Below are 14829 nucleotides of genomic sequence, written 5' to 3'. Positions count from 1 at the left end.
ACTTACATAGCACCTGGTCTAGGGAGGTTTATGCAAACAGATTTAGATTTGCAAGTACCAGTAGCTTTAGCAACAGATTACATTATCATTTGATGCCCCAATATACTTTGCTGGTAGTTGTTCTATTATTCCCTGTATTCTCTTTGCACAATGTCATGTAAAAAGGCAATTTGATCTATCATTTCACTATGACATTTGCTCACTAATGTAGTAATGCAGGTTTGAGTAATTTTTCCATATTACATACAGCTGAACCCCGTTATAACGCGGTGCTCCGGATCCACGTAATGAGACCACGTTATAAACGGGATCGCAAAAAAAAATGGACACGGAAGGCGAGAGAGGGGGGTGGGAGGGAGGAAGGAGGCGGCGCTGGCAGCAGCACGGACGATCCCAGAAACAAGAGAGGAGATATAAATGTGTGTGTGTCTCCGTTAGCAATAAAGCTTGGAGAAAAAAAAAATGTAGCTTAGCTTTTAAAAAAAAGGGAGCCACGCTCAAAAAGCGTTATAAGCAGATCCACGTTGTAGCGGATCGCGCTATAACGGGGTTGAGCTGCACTTTCATTTTAAATAACTAAAGGTGGGTTTTTTTCCTTTTTTTTTTTTTTACTTATTAACTTGTTTTTATCCATGTTAAGAAAATAGATTTTGTTTAACATTGATCTTCTGTTCGGTCAGGCCGTGAGGTTGACAGTGCGCGTTCTTGGCAAAAGATTGGTTGTTTTTACCGTAGTTGACCCAATTCCAAACATCTGACATTAGAAATATTTCCATACAAAATAGAACTGGTGTTTCCTTTTTGTTAATAACTAAAATGGGTATTTAAAAAAAAAAAAAAAAAAAAAAACATTAGAAACCTGTAACATATTTAATACCAAAAAATATTCTGGGTGCTAAAAATATTTGATACGGAGGATTCTGAGGTTATGTTTACATTTTAAATTGGGACATCATGTCTGGTTGCTCAACTTAATCCAAGGGCGACAGCAGAATGGAAACCATACAAATACTGCTATATTTTTTTTAACCTACTTTAATGCAATCTAGTCTAATCTAAACTCTGATCTTGTGCTAGTCAAATAAAAAATAGGTTCACATTACAGACTGTCCAAATTGTTTTAAAAGCAGCAGTCCCAGTTATTTCTCTTTAGAAATGTTTAAATCCTCTGATCCGGGGGATTTCCCGGCGCCCATCTGTGGTCCCACTCGGTTTCCGAGTGTTTTTGTGTCAGTTGATGAGACCAAAAAAAAAAAAAACCCGACAAATATAGCAACAGGGTCACCAAAAGAAAGTCACTGTGGCTTCTAATGGCCAGAGTGACCCTATAAGACAAAATGTGTCTACCGGGCAAGGTGGACAAAGCTAGTTATATCATTGGATATTAGGGTTCTGTCAAGGATTGTGATACCTTGAAGAACCAATATGAGAGTTCATCATAAATGATCTAGTGCAGGGGTGCGCAAAGTGGGGGGCGCAGGATTTTCTAGGGTGGGCGCGGCAGAGGCCCTGCGCTTTTCCCCCAGGAATGTAAATTAAATGCCGGGGGGAGGCGTGAGACTTCTGCAACTTTCCCTACCTGCTCTCAGCCGGCTCTTCGGCGACGCTTCACTATGACAACGCAGCATCAAATGACGCCGCAGGGTCAAATGTCAACGCGTCAGATGGCATGGCATCACGACGCGCGGAGCCCGAGAGCAGGTAAGGAGGGGGGCCACCCCTGATCCAGTGTACAGAGATGGCTGTGCACATGGAGAAGAAACCTGTGAGGTTTCAAAAGGTACTGTTGTTTCCTCTATTCAGAACAGATGGCTCCACAAAAAGCTTTTGCAAACTATGACAAGTTTACACTTACAAGATGATGAAAGGACATTCCACTTTCCATGGTCATTAACCCATGCAAATCTACATGGAATGCGATAAACTGTGCACTGAAACCCTCACCTGCAGTAAGTCCTGAGTGCTTTTCAGTTCGCTCAGCAATACATCTACTCTAATGCACACCACAGTGGGCAGAGGTTACATTAGTTCAAATGTCCTGTTTAATAATCAACTACCACACTAGGTGGGTTAAGCTCTCTGGGATATATATAGGTTAATTATATCATTCAGAAAATACGCTCCGGGCAGAAGATACCAGCAAAAAGCTCCAACATTAAGCAGCAAAAATGAACGCGATTTTCTTTTTTATTTTACCTTTGGCTCTCTCAACAACAATCGAAAAAGAAGATGCCGTATTTGATACTATACCCACAGAGCCAAGATCAAGATTTGCTATGCTTGACGATGTAAGAATTTTAGCAAACGGTCTTCTTCAGCTTGGGCATGGTCTGAAGGATTTTGTCCACAAAACTAAAGGACAAATCAATGAGATTTTTCAAAAGCTTAACATTTTTGACAAATCCTTTTACGACCTCGCCAAGCAGACCAATGAAATTAGGGGGAAAGAAGAAGAGCTCAAGGAAACGACCTCAAAGTTGCAAGCGAACAATGAAGAATTAAAGAACATGTCACGGCAAGTTCATTCACAAATTGAAAACCTGTTACAAGACAAGGTCCAGCTTCAATCCAAAGTTGGGCAACTAGAAGACAAATTGTCTCAGATGACTCGGGGACCGGCAGAGGGTCAGGGTCTCAAAGAAATATCTTCACTGAAAGTAAGTATAAATGAAAATATTTGCTACTGCATTGGTATACAGAAAAGGTATGATGTAGATATACTTTTATACATCACTGATATGTGCTGTTAATTTGCAAATTATTGTAAAACATACAATATTGTACAACTACCATAGAGAGATAAATACTGGTCCCGAGGCAAAACGGTATTATGTAAAACATGGGATGGAAAGTGGAGTCATAATACCACCTATGCACCAACAACCAGTCAGTTCACATAGCTGCACAATGTATAGAATAGATACAGGGGTGGCCAACTCTGGTCCTCAAGAGGCACCAACAGGCCAGGTATTAGGAATAGAGCAAAAAAATACTGTGTATAAGCTTCCAGGTGGGCCAGATAATGTGTAACCAATTAAAATGGTAGACAGTAAACGGAGCAAATCCCGGACCAAAACGGAATATATGGTCGCAGCTAAGTGCAAATACGGAAGTATTGGGGAGCAGGCGGAGACACCTGTGGGGACAGAACAAGCTAATATGATAGCCAAACGAGTCCCCACGTCCCTGGTATGGAGTAGCTTATACTCACTATGATACACCGTCCTGCGTCCCTTTCCATGCTGCTTCCAGAGACGCTGCCAATAATGATGCGTCCTTTAATTGGCCTCCGGCAGTGTAAATATGATCCTCGCAAACGAACAGGGATAAGATCAAAACAACAGCCGCTCCACCAGCATGAAAAAATGGGGAACTCACCAGCAAAGGAAAATTAAAAACAATTTATTTAAACTACATAAAAAAACATGGACAGGCAGTGAGTGAGATCTCCTCCCACGCGTTTCTCACACCCCCTATGGCGCTTTTTCAAGGAGCCATAGGGGGCGTGAAACGCGTGGGAGGAGATCTCACTCACTGGCTGTCCATGTTTTTTATGTAGCAGAGAAGGGGAAGGATCGATGGCCCATCCGCTCCAGGAAAAAAAGGTAGGAACTCACCAGCAAAGAGGTTAAAAATGCTATTTTATTGGGCTACATAAAAAACAACAAATAGACAGCACAAACAAACTCTCCCACGCGTTTCACGCCTACTATGGCGCTTTTTCAAGGAGTCCATGTTTTTTATGTAGTTTAAATAAATTGTTTTTAATTTTCCTTTGCTGGTGAGTTCCCCATTTTTTCATGCTGGTGGAGCAGCTGTTGTTTTGATCTTATCCCTGTTCCAGGTATTAGGAATATCCATGCTAATTTCCTAATAGCCATGCTGTTTCCCCTGGATGGAGTGTTACAACTGTTCTCTTTTCGTAGTATCTAGGAAACTGAGTGAGCCCCATAGCTGAAAATAACACAGTTCAGCTCCAGAAGGCACCCCACTATCCATGTAGTAAGCCAGACAGTAAGCCAGAACAGCTGTTTTAAAGATGCGACCAAGTTGTTATTAATACCTGACATAGTTACATAGTAGATGAGGCTGAAAAAAAGACATCCGTCCATCAAGTTCAACCTATGCTAATTTTAGACGACGTATGCTCGAAGGCACCGTAAAATGTGCTTAGCCCAGGAAACGAAAAAGGAAAGATTAAAGTTTCCTATACGTCAGTGTGAGAAACTACATAGATGTGAAAAGTGTAACCCCCTACATCTCCCCCATCAACTGTGTGACCCCTACATCTCCCCCATCAACTGTGTGACCCCTACATCTCCCCATCAACTGTGTGACCCCTACATCTCCCCCATCAACTGTGTAACCACTACATCTCCCCCATCAACTGTGTAACCTCTACATCTCCCCCATCAACTGTGTAACACCTACATCTCCCCATCAACTGTGTGACCCCTACATCTCCCCCATCAACTGTGTGACCCCTACATCTCCCCCATCAACTGTGTGACCCCTACATCTCCCCCATCAACTGTGTAACCTCTACATCTCCCCCATCAACTGTGTGACCCCTACATCTCCCCCATCAACTGTGTGACCCCTACATCTCCCCCATCAACTGTGTGACCCCTACATCTCCCCCATCAACTGTGTGACCCCTACATCTCCCCTATCAACTGTGTGACCCCTACATCTCCCCCATCAGCTGTGTGACCCCTACATCTCCCCTATCAACTGTGTAACCTCTACATCTCCCCCATCAACTGTGTAACCTCTACATCTCCCCCATCAACTGTGTAACCCCTACATCTCCCCCATCAACTGTGTAACCTCTACATCTCCCCCATCAACTGTGTGACCCCTACATCTCCCCTATCAACTGTGTGACCCCTACATCTCCCCTATCAACTGTGTGACCCCTACATCTCCCCTATCAACTGTGTGACCCCTACATCTCCCCCTATCAACTGTGTGACCCCTACATACCACCCCCATACCTGCTCTTGGTGTCCCTCACCCCCACCCACCCTCTCCTTCTTCTTCGCTGTCCTGGGACGCCCGTCTCCTCCGCCGCCTCCTATCCGCCATCCACAATTTCTATTATCAAGTCAGCCAACTGGGTGTTGTACTTGGTTGGCTATATAACTGGCACGTGACATCATAATGCGTTGCAGACATCTTGTACAGCTGAACCTTTGTACGGAAACATGCCCAAGCCATACGCACACACACACACACACATATAGATAGGATACACGTAGATTTGGACCAAACATACCAAAACTCCACCTACGCCCTTTCTTTTGATCCTATTAGATAGCATGCCAAGTTTGGTGGATTTAGGATTAAGCGTGTGGATTTGTATAGCCGGACAACCAAACTTTCTGAATTATAGGATAGATATTGTACAGCAAAAAACACTTTAATCCCTTTACCAAACTCTATATGAATTTGGCCAGTTGTAAATTCCAATGTAGACCCAATACAATCTTTACTGGACCTTCACAACTACTCACAATGACCAAAATTATTTTTGAAACCATGTTTTTGGAGTTGTAATATGTTTATCCATTGAAAGAAAAACACAATTTAAGAACACTTATATTGCAGCACTTTGTGGAGCAACAAGACGTTAACATCAGACAACTCCTAAAAGTCGTGCAGGGTCAACACGTGCAACTTGACCAGCAAAATAGTCAAATAAAGGATCTCGAGGATAAGGTAATAATCCAAAAACTGTAACAATGTTTTCAAAACTGTATGAGATACATGAGCATTACTGAATTATACATAATTAACGGAGGGGCATGGGTGCATTGCAGAACCATGTGGCTGCAGAATGAATGATTGGATCCAATTTCGATAAATACATGTTTTTAAATACTTCACGTTACTACTAATGAAACATAGTGTTCCGATCGTGTCCATTAAGTTATTGCTGCCCACAACAAACAACCATGCTTAAAACTCCAAACCTATGTGTGATGGATAGACTATTCTACTGAGGGCCAGCATTGACACCACTGATACACAAACACACTTTTTGTTTTACAGCTCAGCAACACTGGTTTCCAAGAAAGTGCAAAGAGTTTATTATTTGTCAACCAAGACACTCCAAAACACATCTTCTCCCATTCAAGTAACTCAACAGATGGAACGCTGGAACAAAATGGTAATAACATAATATTCTTTTTATATGTGCTTGATCTTCCCCATGTAAGGCTCCTAAAATGCAGGCTAAATTGTCTTTTAGGACAAGACTCATTAGAATACGAAGGAAAATGGCACTACAATGGTCTTGAAGAAAGAACCATGTGGTTTATTTAGGGGATCAACATTTCGGTCCTACTGTGGACCTTTTTTAAGATGATGGATAAAGGTTGGACCGAAATGTTGACACTCCTCCCCCTCCCCCTACAACTTAAATAAACCCCATTCTTCTTGTTCAACACCATTGGAGTGCCATTTTTGTCCATATCGTAGTTGATCCTACTTACAGTGCAGAGATGTGCACCTGTGGCAGTATACAGTTGGACTGTGAGTTCTCCTGTTCTACTATTGACAGTAAGACTCAGCCATATCCTCACTCAAGTGACTTCCTTTACATGAACGCTCTACGATTCTTAACATTATTTTTAATATATAGCCCCATCTCAACATTACTACTAGGGTTAGTTGTTATTATTAAGTTTAGCCCTTAATAACTGCAGCATCTAATCCTAAATCCTCTGCTAAAATCTTAGACTCTGCACGAGACTGCAATGACATTTATAACAGAGGAGAAAGATCAAGTGGTATTTACGCTATTAGACCTAACGGAAGTGAAGTATTCAGTGTCTACTGTGAAATTACATCAGGTAAGAGCTAAAAGTAAATGCACCAATTAAAACAATAGTACAGGCATACCCCGCTTTAAGGACACTCACTTTAAGTACACTCGCGAGTAAGTACATATCGCCCAATAGGCAAACTGCATCTCACGCATGTGCCTGTCGTCACGTCCTGAACAGCAATACCAGCTCCCTACCTGTACCGAAGCTGTGCGCAAGCGGGGAGACTATAGAGCCTGTTACAAATGCGTTATTTACATCAGTTATGCACGTATGTGACAATTGCAGTACAGTACATGCATCGATAAGTGGGGAAAAGGTAGTGCTTCACTTTAAGTACATTTTCGCTTTACATACATGCTCCGGTCCCATTGCGTACGCTAATGTGGGGTATGCCTGTATTGGTGTTAATCATTATGGGGCTTATTTACCAAAGTCTGCAAAAGTGGGCAAAAAAAAAACAAGCAGATTTACCAAGGAGAAACATTTCCAGGAAAACCAGTGGGGATTTCCTCTTTGAGAAATCAGGTGCAATTGCGGCAGCCGAGTTTCCGATACCAAAGAAGTGGCATCTTAATATTTCTATAGAAAAATGTGTGTTGTCACAAAAGCGGTTTCTTATACCATATTATGATTTATTTTCTTGTGAGCTGTAGAAAATCATAAATAGATAAACTATATTAATCTCATTTATACCAGACAATGCATGGACAGTAGTTCAGAAAAGAATCGATGGATCAGTAGATTTTAACCAGACCTGGGAAAACTACTCCGAAGGTTTCGGTGACCTCGCAGGTAAGTCCATTTCATAAGCAACCTTACGCAAACTATGGTGACGTTTGTCATATTCTAGAAACATGTTCATAGAACTGTGCTCATGACATTGATATATTGCGTATCTAAAGAAGCAGTGATCGCTAACAGAATAGTTAAAGGCTTCCATGATCACAGCAAATGTGCGCCAATAATCAGGAAACCTCAGAAGTCTCATGCTTGCAGACCATGGATTTCCCAAGCTTATACAGACGTTGCCCTCTATTACTACATCGTGCTCTGATAACTCTTTACTTAGACCTGTCTGTCAACTTCAAGCAAGACAGGTCTACATTGCATCACAAAGCAATTATTTCTATTTCATGCAACAGAAAATAATCATATCCAAAATGTCTAGCAAATGATGAAATCAGCAAACACACTTTCAAACTCATCATCCAACCACCAGGAGCCAATCCCAAGTAACATTACTGTGTGAGACTGAAACGCCTTTGTTTGCACTAGTTAATCAGTCACCACGATTAGCCCCCAAAATATGCTATGCAATAAATGTTTAATCACCAACAGCACATGAATACGCCAGTACCTGAATGCATGGTACACACATATATGCATTTATATATGTACATGTGCACACATTTGTTTCTTTTTCTATTTTCACATATTTGAAATATGATGCGAAATATATTGTCATTTAAGAATATTTCTGATATAATGAAACACACCAAAAAGTCAGCGTTATGTACTCATGAATTCAGAAAAGATTGCCATACTTCTGCACATGCCTCTCCAGAACAGAAGTAATAAACGGTCATTGATACTGATTAAGCATCAACTACTACTTTCAATTCCCAGTAATGCTACGAGGTTATAAAACTGCCAATTTTAAAGGAGGCAATCCAAGCGTTTTTTTTTTACACAAGATTGAACCCCTGCTTCCGGAGATACTTACCTCCATAGGGGGTCCAGTAACCACCCTGCTCGGCTTTTCACATTATGGCGGCTGTTCAAAGCTTCCGCGCCCTGCAGGTCAATAGGAACGCTGTGACGTAATCAGGTTTGGCTTCCTATTGGCCCGCGTGACACAGGAGCTTTAAACTTTAAAACCCAGCTAGCTCAGCCGGTTCGGCTACAGGCACCGCCTATGTAGCTACGTATCTCCAGAAGCAAGGGGTCTCCGGAGCTGAAATGAATGGGGTACCGCTCCGGAGACCTTCAATCCGCTTCAAAAACAAAAAAATTTTAAAAACATAACATGTTGCTTGTAAGGTTTACATTTTGCGCCATGTTTGGATTTCAGGTGAATTTTGGCTGGGTCTTCAGAAGATATATTCCCTTTCTCAGCAAGCAGATTACATCCTGCACATTGAGCTGGAGGACTGGAAAAACAATAAGCGCTATGTTGAGTACATGTTCACGCTTGGGAATGAAGATACAGGTTACACAATCCAACTTTCCCAGGTCTCCGGAAATATCCCCAGCGCTCTCCCCGAAAAGACAGCGCTCAAATTTTCTACAAGTGATCAAAACTCCAGTGACTTGAAGTGTCCAACTGAAAGTTTATCAGGTATTGTTTTGCAGTCACTCGAAGGCACATAGGCCGTATTGTATCGGAGTGGTATTATGCCATGAGACACCTTCCAGCACCTTTACTTGAATGGCCGTAAGGTGCCTTCGATGCCAGAAGGCGTCTAATTTTATAGCACTTCTTAGTTAATATGGGTCATATTATAATCGACCGCTATACATATATTTAGTTATAAAATGTGTTACCAGGAAGTAATACATTGAGTTACCTCTCATTTTCAAGTATGTCCTGGGCACAGAGTTATGATGACAGTACAAAGTTACATTACATTAACAGGGTTACACATTATATACAAGACATTGCATGCACAGTGAGAGATAATATATATTATAGGCGTATGTAACAGTTACAGACCAGATTAAAACGTGAGACAGCTTTAGTTTTGAAAGAACTTAGACCGGTGGCGGCTGCGAGAGTCTCCGGTAGAATGTTTCAGACGCGAAGCGCACGGTAAGAGGACCGTGAACAGTCTTTTGGAGTCAGATCTCAGGGGATAAGGGCTGCATGTGATAGGGGTAAGGAACTTGCTCAGATGGACGGGTAGCTTGCCCAGAGACTATTTGAAGGCAAGACAGGAAAAACAAACTTTGCGCCCAGCCTCAAGGGATAGTCAATCTAGTTCTTTAAGCATTTGGCAGTGGTGTGTTGTAGTTACATTGTAGGACAAAGCGGCAAATTGAGTTGTAGGTGTCTAGTTTGCTATATACACTCACAAATCTAAAATAGTATAGATCATATAACTCTTAATAGAATTATGTTGAAGTATATCGGCACACTTGACTACCAAGAGCTGCTCCTAAGATAAAGCACTGAATCAGAATACCACAATATCAGAATGTTTCCAAAAATTGATCCAGGATCAATACTGTTCAATCACAAGTCCTTGCAGAGCTCCATTATAATGGTGACCGCTCCTACAGGTTATGAGGATATAAGGGACAGAGAGGATATGATAAAAAAATATCCAACTATATAAAGGGATTCAACAAAGTACAGGAGGGAAGCATCTTCCAAAGGAAGAGGAGTGCTAGAACACGCGGTCCTTCTCTGCAGCGGGAGGGTGGCAGCTAAGGGGACACGTGAGGAAGTACGGCTTCACCCAAAGGTTGGTAGACTGGTGGGATAGCCACCCAACAGAAGTGGGAGAGGGTAACACAGTAAGGGGATTCAAACAGGCTCGGGATCAACAAATATAAAAGAAAGCCAAGGATCGAATAAGGTCTGACATTTGACAGCAGATTGGACAACGGACAGGCACGGTGGGCTAAGTGGTTCTTATCGGCCGGCAAATTCTATGTAATAAAGCAGAGGAGTGAGGGCAGAATATTGAACACCAGAGTGATTTGTCGATAAGCTCCGAAGCAGCCAATAGGAGTGTTCGACCGGTTCCAATCGTCGGCTGTGGCGCTTAATGAATAAGACCCAAAGTTGATGCGGATGGGAAAAGTCTGCAAGGGATTACTTTGTACAGTAGTTACCCTAGATGAGGGGAGTTCAACTCAAACCCTCAATGCCCACTTCACAGGTCAGGTTTTCAGGATATCCCAGCTTCAGTACAGGTGGCTCAATCAGAGGCTCAGTCAAAGAATAAGCCTCTGATTGAGCCATCTGTGTTGAAGCAGGGACTGATTGAGCCACCTGTGCTGAAGCAGGGATATCCTGAAAATCTGACCTGTTGGAGGGGGGGGGGGGGGGGGGGCTTGAGGATTGGAGTTGGGCCCCCCTGACCTAGATCTATGCAAACAAAATTCCAAGGGTGCTGAGAATGTAATGGCGTTAAGGATATTTACTAGGACCATATGCATTTGCAATGAACGGATTAGAGGGTGTGGAGGGGATATCATTCTATATACAAATGGTGACTGTTTTTGAGCTTTTACATCACAAGAATGTAACGGTTCTCATGTATTTTTTAGGTGGATGGTGGAACAATGTCTGTGGAGCAACCAACCTAAATGGAAAGTACATCAAACCAAAATCAAAGGCAAAACTAGATAAAAGAAGAGGACAGGGACTATACTGGAAGCCAGAAAAGGGGAGGCCAAACTCACTCAGGTCAACGAAAATGATGCTCTATCGCACAGATCTTGAGAATTTTGATTAGTTTAGTCCATTGAAAATATATTTCTAACCGATACATTGTACTTCACGGTGGAATCACGGTTACAGAATGTCAAACAGATGAGAAAAAAATACATTTTAAGCCAGAGTAGAAGCATTTGTTTCTAATGTATTTCAGTGATTTGGTGAAACATGTCAGATTAGAATCGCTTTCTTGTGCTGTGCACGATACCCAATAGTTCCAAGCCTGAGCCACCACACAGTGCAAGGCACACTTCTGGTACATGGCTGCACCGTCACATTTTTTAACATATTAGCTGAACTATTACAGATTTATAGAGTACAATTGAAGTTCTCAATACCCCTATCTCAAGATTGTTAGAGCAGGGGTGTGCAAACTTTTCAAGCTGCGTCCCACTGCCTGCTCCCTTCACTGCTCGCGCCCCCCATAACTCTTAGGTCGGCGTCAAATGATGCCGCAGGGTCATGTGACATCATGTGACCCCGCAGAATCATTTGACACTGCCATTGCCTTGGCGACAGGCGTCAAATGGTGCTGCGACTTCATGTGATGTCACATGACGCCACGTCACACCAGCCATCTTAACCTGGGTAAGTTCAGTTGCAGGGGCCTCAGGCGATCCCCCGGCATTTCATTTCAATGTCTTGGGGAAGAGCGCGAGGCCTCTGCAACCGCCTGCGCACCCCCCCAGAAAAATCCCGCGCCCCCCAGTTTGTGCACCCCTGGGTTAGAGGATCAACTAGGGATTAATATTAGTTTACCATTTCTGAATATCCAAATCTTTATAAAAATCTAAATAAAGTGCTGTAAAGGATATTTCACAGCAAAATAGAGTTACTCAAAAACAGTTTGTCTTTCAACAAAACGCTTTCATCTTTTTTGTTTTGTAAAAAAACAAAAAAACAAACTAAACTCTAGAGCCATCCCATCTCATAAAATATTTGATTTTTAAATAGTTTTAAAATTAACTATGGAGATAGCCGTGAACTTTTGTTTAATACAAAAAAGGAGTAACGGAAGCAGAAGTGTTTAGGAGAATTTGGCAAATTTCACCAAATGACTGAAGAAAAACAGCAGCTCTGGATAAAGAAATGAACAAGTAATGTTATTTATTTTGCAAAATACCTTCACACTGTGGCGGATTTAAAATTGTGCCGCACATAGGCACTTACCCCGGGGCCACCTCCTCCTCCTGCAGCGTCAAATGGTGCCACGTTTCCATGACAACGTGAAGCCATGTGACATCACGTTGACCTGGCAACGCGTCGCCATGCGACATTGCGTCACATGACGCTGCGTTGTTACAGAAGGAGGGTGGCGCGAAGGAGACGGTAAGAGACATTTACAGAGGCCCTACGCTCTCCCCCGGAAATCAGTGGGGAAGAGAACGGGGCCTCTGCATGCTGTCCCCCAAATATTGCCGCTCTAGGCCCGGGCTTAATCGGGCAGAATGGGAAATCCACCACTGCCGCAACGAGATTATGCCAAAGCTCTGCTGGGATCACCAAACTGTGCAAAGAGTATTTTACAATCGTTCTGGGTGTAAACATTCCCTGAAAGTTTCAGTAGTATGGAACCCAAATATGGGCCGTTTTAATTCCATGTACAGCGCAGAAAAGCAGCTAAACCGATGTTTTACCAGGTTTACAGGACTCTTGGTCTTTGATCCTTTTTCAAATTACCAGGTTAACGTTTTTCGGAGTATCACGTAACCCCTGGGGCAGCGACATCCGCTTGTAACTACCCCAACCCCCTCCATTTTGATTCTTAAAATATTTATATTTTGCCTCACAGTATAGAATAAGAGGGGACATGTGCAGTACGTGTTTAGCCTGAGGCTGTGGATTGTAGTTGATTAATATATTTAAGAATGATTAAGGCCTGAACTTCAGACTACCCATATTAACCCCCGTCAGCCACGGGGTTAAGCTACAGAGAGCGTTTATTTCTGAGTCATATTGACTTAAGCAAACATACTGTACTGTATATTTTTTGTTATATTTTTACATTAAGAAACATACTTTTGCATTGGAGATAGCCGTTTAGTCTGTATATATAAATCTGATGAAACCCTTCAGATGTACTTTTTATTTTTGTCATAAAAAGTTGAAACATTATTGTTAAGCCTGTAGCTAAAAATAAAGTATGCCAGCCATGTAAAATAAAGTGGTTTATATTCCTGCTGTTAAGAATTTGGAGTTATAATAAAGCTTCAGTGCAAGAAGTTGTGCCCTTGTTCTTAAGATATATGAAGCATCGACAAAGGGAATATACAGTATGCAGAATTTTCTATTCATTCACGTGACAGAAATACAACAAGGACAAGCGGTAATGGCACTTTGAAGTGGGAGAATAAGGTTAGAGATCCAGTGTCAGCAACATGAGACTTTGGGGGTTATTCATTAAACTGTGATAGTGCCAATCGGGCACCGCCACATGGAAACTCCATCTCTGGACTAACACGTTGAAGAGATGAAGAGAAAAATCACAGTAGAAATAAAAGGCTCGTTTTACGGTTGCACAATGTTTGTGTAGGTTTCCTATTGGGTACTGCTTGGTCCTATCTCAGCTGGCAAACATATGCTAACGTTTAGGAAGATCAGGTCAAAATGGGTATTACAGCCAGAATGTCTTCTACGATCCGTCCGCCTCAGAGTATCCCAGTACCTTGAGATGATAGCCGCTGGCTTTCAGGTTCAAATCACCCGCTAGTCTCTGACACCAAGACTAGGTATGAACCAAGGAATAACTGAGGAACTCTGATCGGCATCAGCTTACATACTTTCCCGGCCTCCACCTAAAACCATGGAAGACCAAGTGCCGACCAATCAGCAAAGACATTGTCTTCGCTGCCAAGAGAGAGAGGGCTCGTCTGAGATGAACCAATCAGGGCTGTGGGAGATGACAGCACTTTCGGATATCCCACAGATGCGGACTTAAGGAGAGTGGGAAATTGAAACTGATCAGTGGGGATCGAGCCGGCGCTGGTAGGGCACCTGGCCTCGGTTCCCATTTTCAGCCTGATATCTCCCGCAGAGACAGGCGCCTCAGAATCGGGGGGGATGAACAATGGCTCCGCTTCTGGAATACATGTTCCACCGACCTGAGTCCACACGCTATCCCACTTTCCCAGTGTTCCCAAGCTCTTCACCAAATCCAAATTAGGTTACAGCCCAAGACTTAATTGTATGCTGGCCGGGCTGAATTACCAGGCCACCACACAACGGAGCCATACAAAATACATAACAGCAGAATCAACACAGGGAATAAACTGCCTACATGGGAAAAACACTGTATACACTTGGCAGCCATTTTGACTACCTAGGATGACCATATTAATCTAGAACATAGGTGGCCATCGTGACAGGTAGAGGCAACCAGAGGGCTTAACCATTAATATGCATGTCAGGCTGTCCATATGGTCAACACTCGCGCAGTAATGTAGTTCTAAGTTCTAGTAGTTGATTGGTCCTGAAGAAGAGCAGATTTGCTGTAGCGTGTGATACTTTGTAGTGGACCAACATTAGAGAATTTTCAAATATTAAATTATAATG

At 42.5% G+C, this 14829-nt stretch overlaps 2 protein-coding genes across 10 annotated transcripts in view; one reads left to right on the top strand and one right to left on the bottom strand.

The window, feature by feature from the left end:
• Positions 1-14829, bottom strand: part of LOC142503552 (dedicator of cytokinesis protein 7) — a 90282-nt gene that overhangs the window by 51314 nt on the left and 24139 nt on the right. The window lies entirely within an intron of this gene.
• On the top strand, positions 2094-13499 carry ANGPTL3 (angiopoietin like 3). Its single transcript, XM_075615934.1, has 7 exons — positions 2094-2657; positions 5611-5721; positions 6055-6172; positions 6744-6857; positions 7530-7625; positions 8905-9171; positions 11109-13499. The coding sequence occupies exons 1-7, from the start codon at positions 2169-2171 to the stop codon at positions 11294-11296; spliced, it is 1383 nt and encodes a 460-aa protein (XP_075472049.1). The 5' UTR covers positions 2094-2168; the 3' UTR covers positions 11297-13499.

Source organism: Ascaphus truei, chromosome 10 (assembly GCF_040206685.1).
Source record: "Ascaphus truei isolate aAscTru1 chromosome 10, aAscTru1.hap1, whole genome shotgun sequence".
Classification (NCBI taxonomy): Eukaryota; Metazoa; Chordata; class Amphibia; order Anura; family Ascaphidae; genus Ascaphus; species Ascaphus truei.
This window is presented reverse-complemented; position numbering and strand designations above follow the sequence as displayed.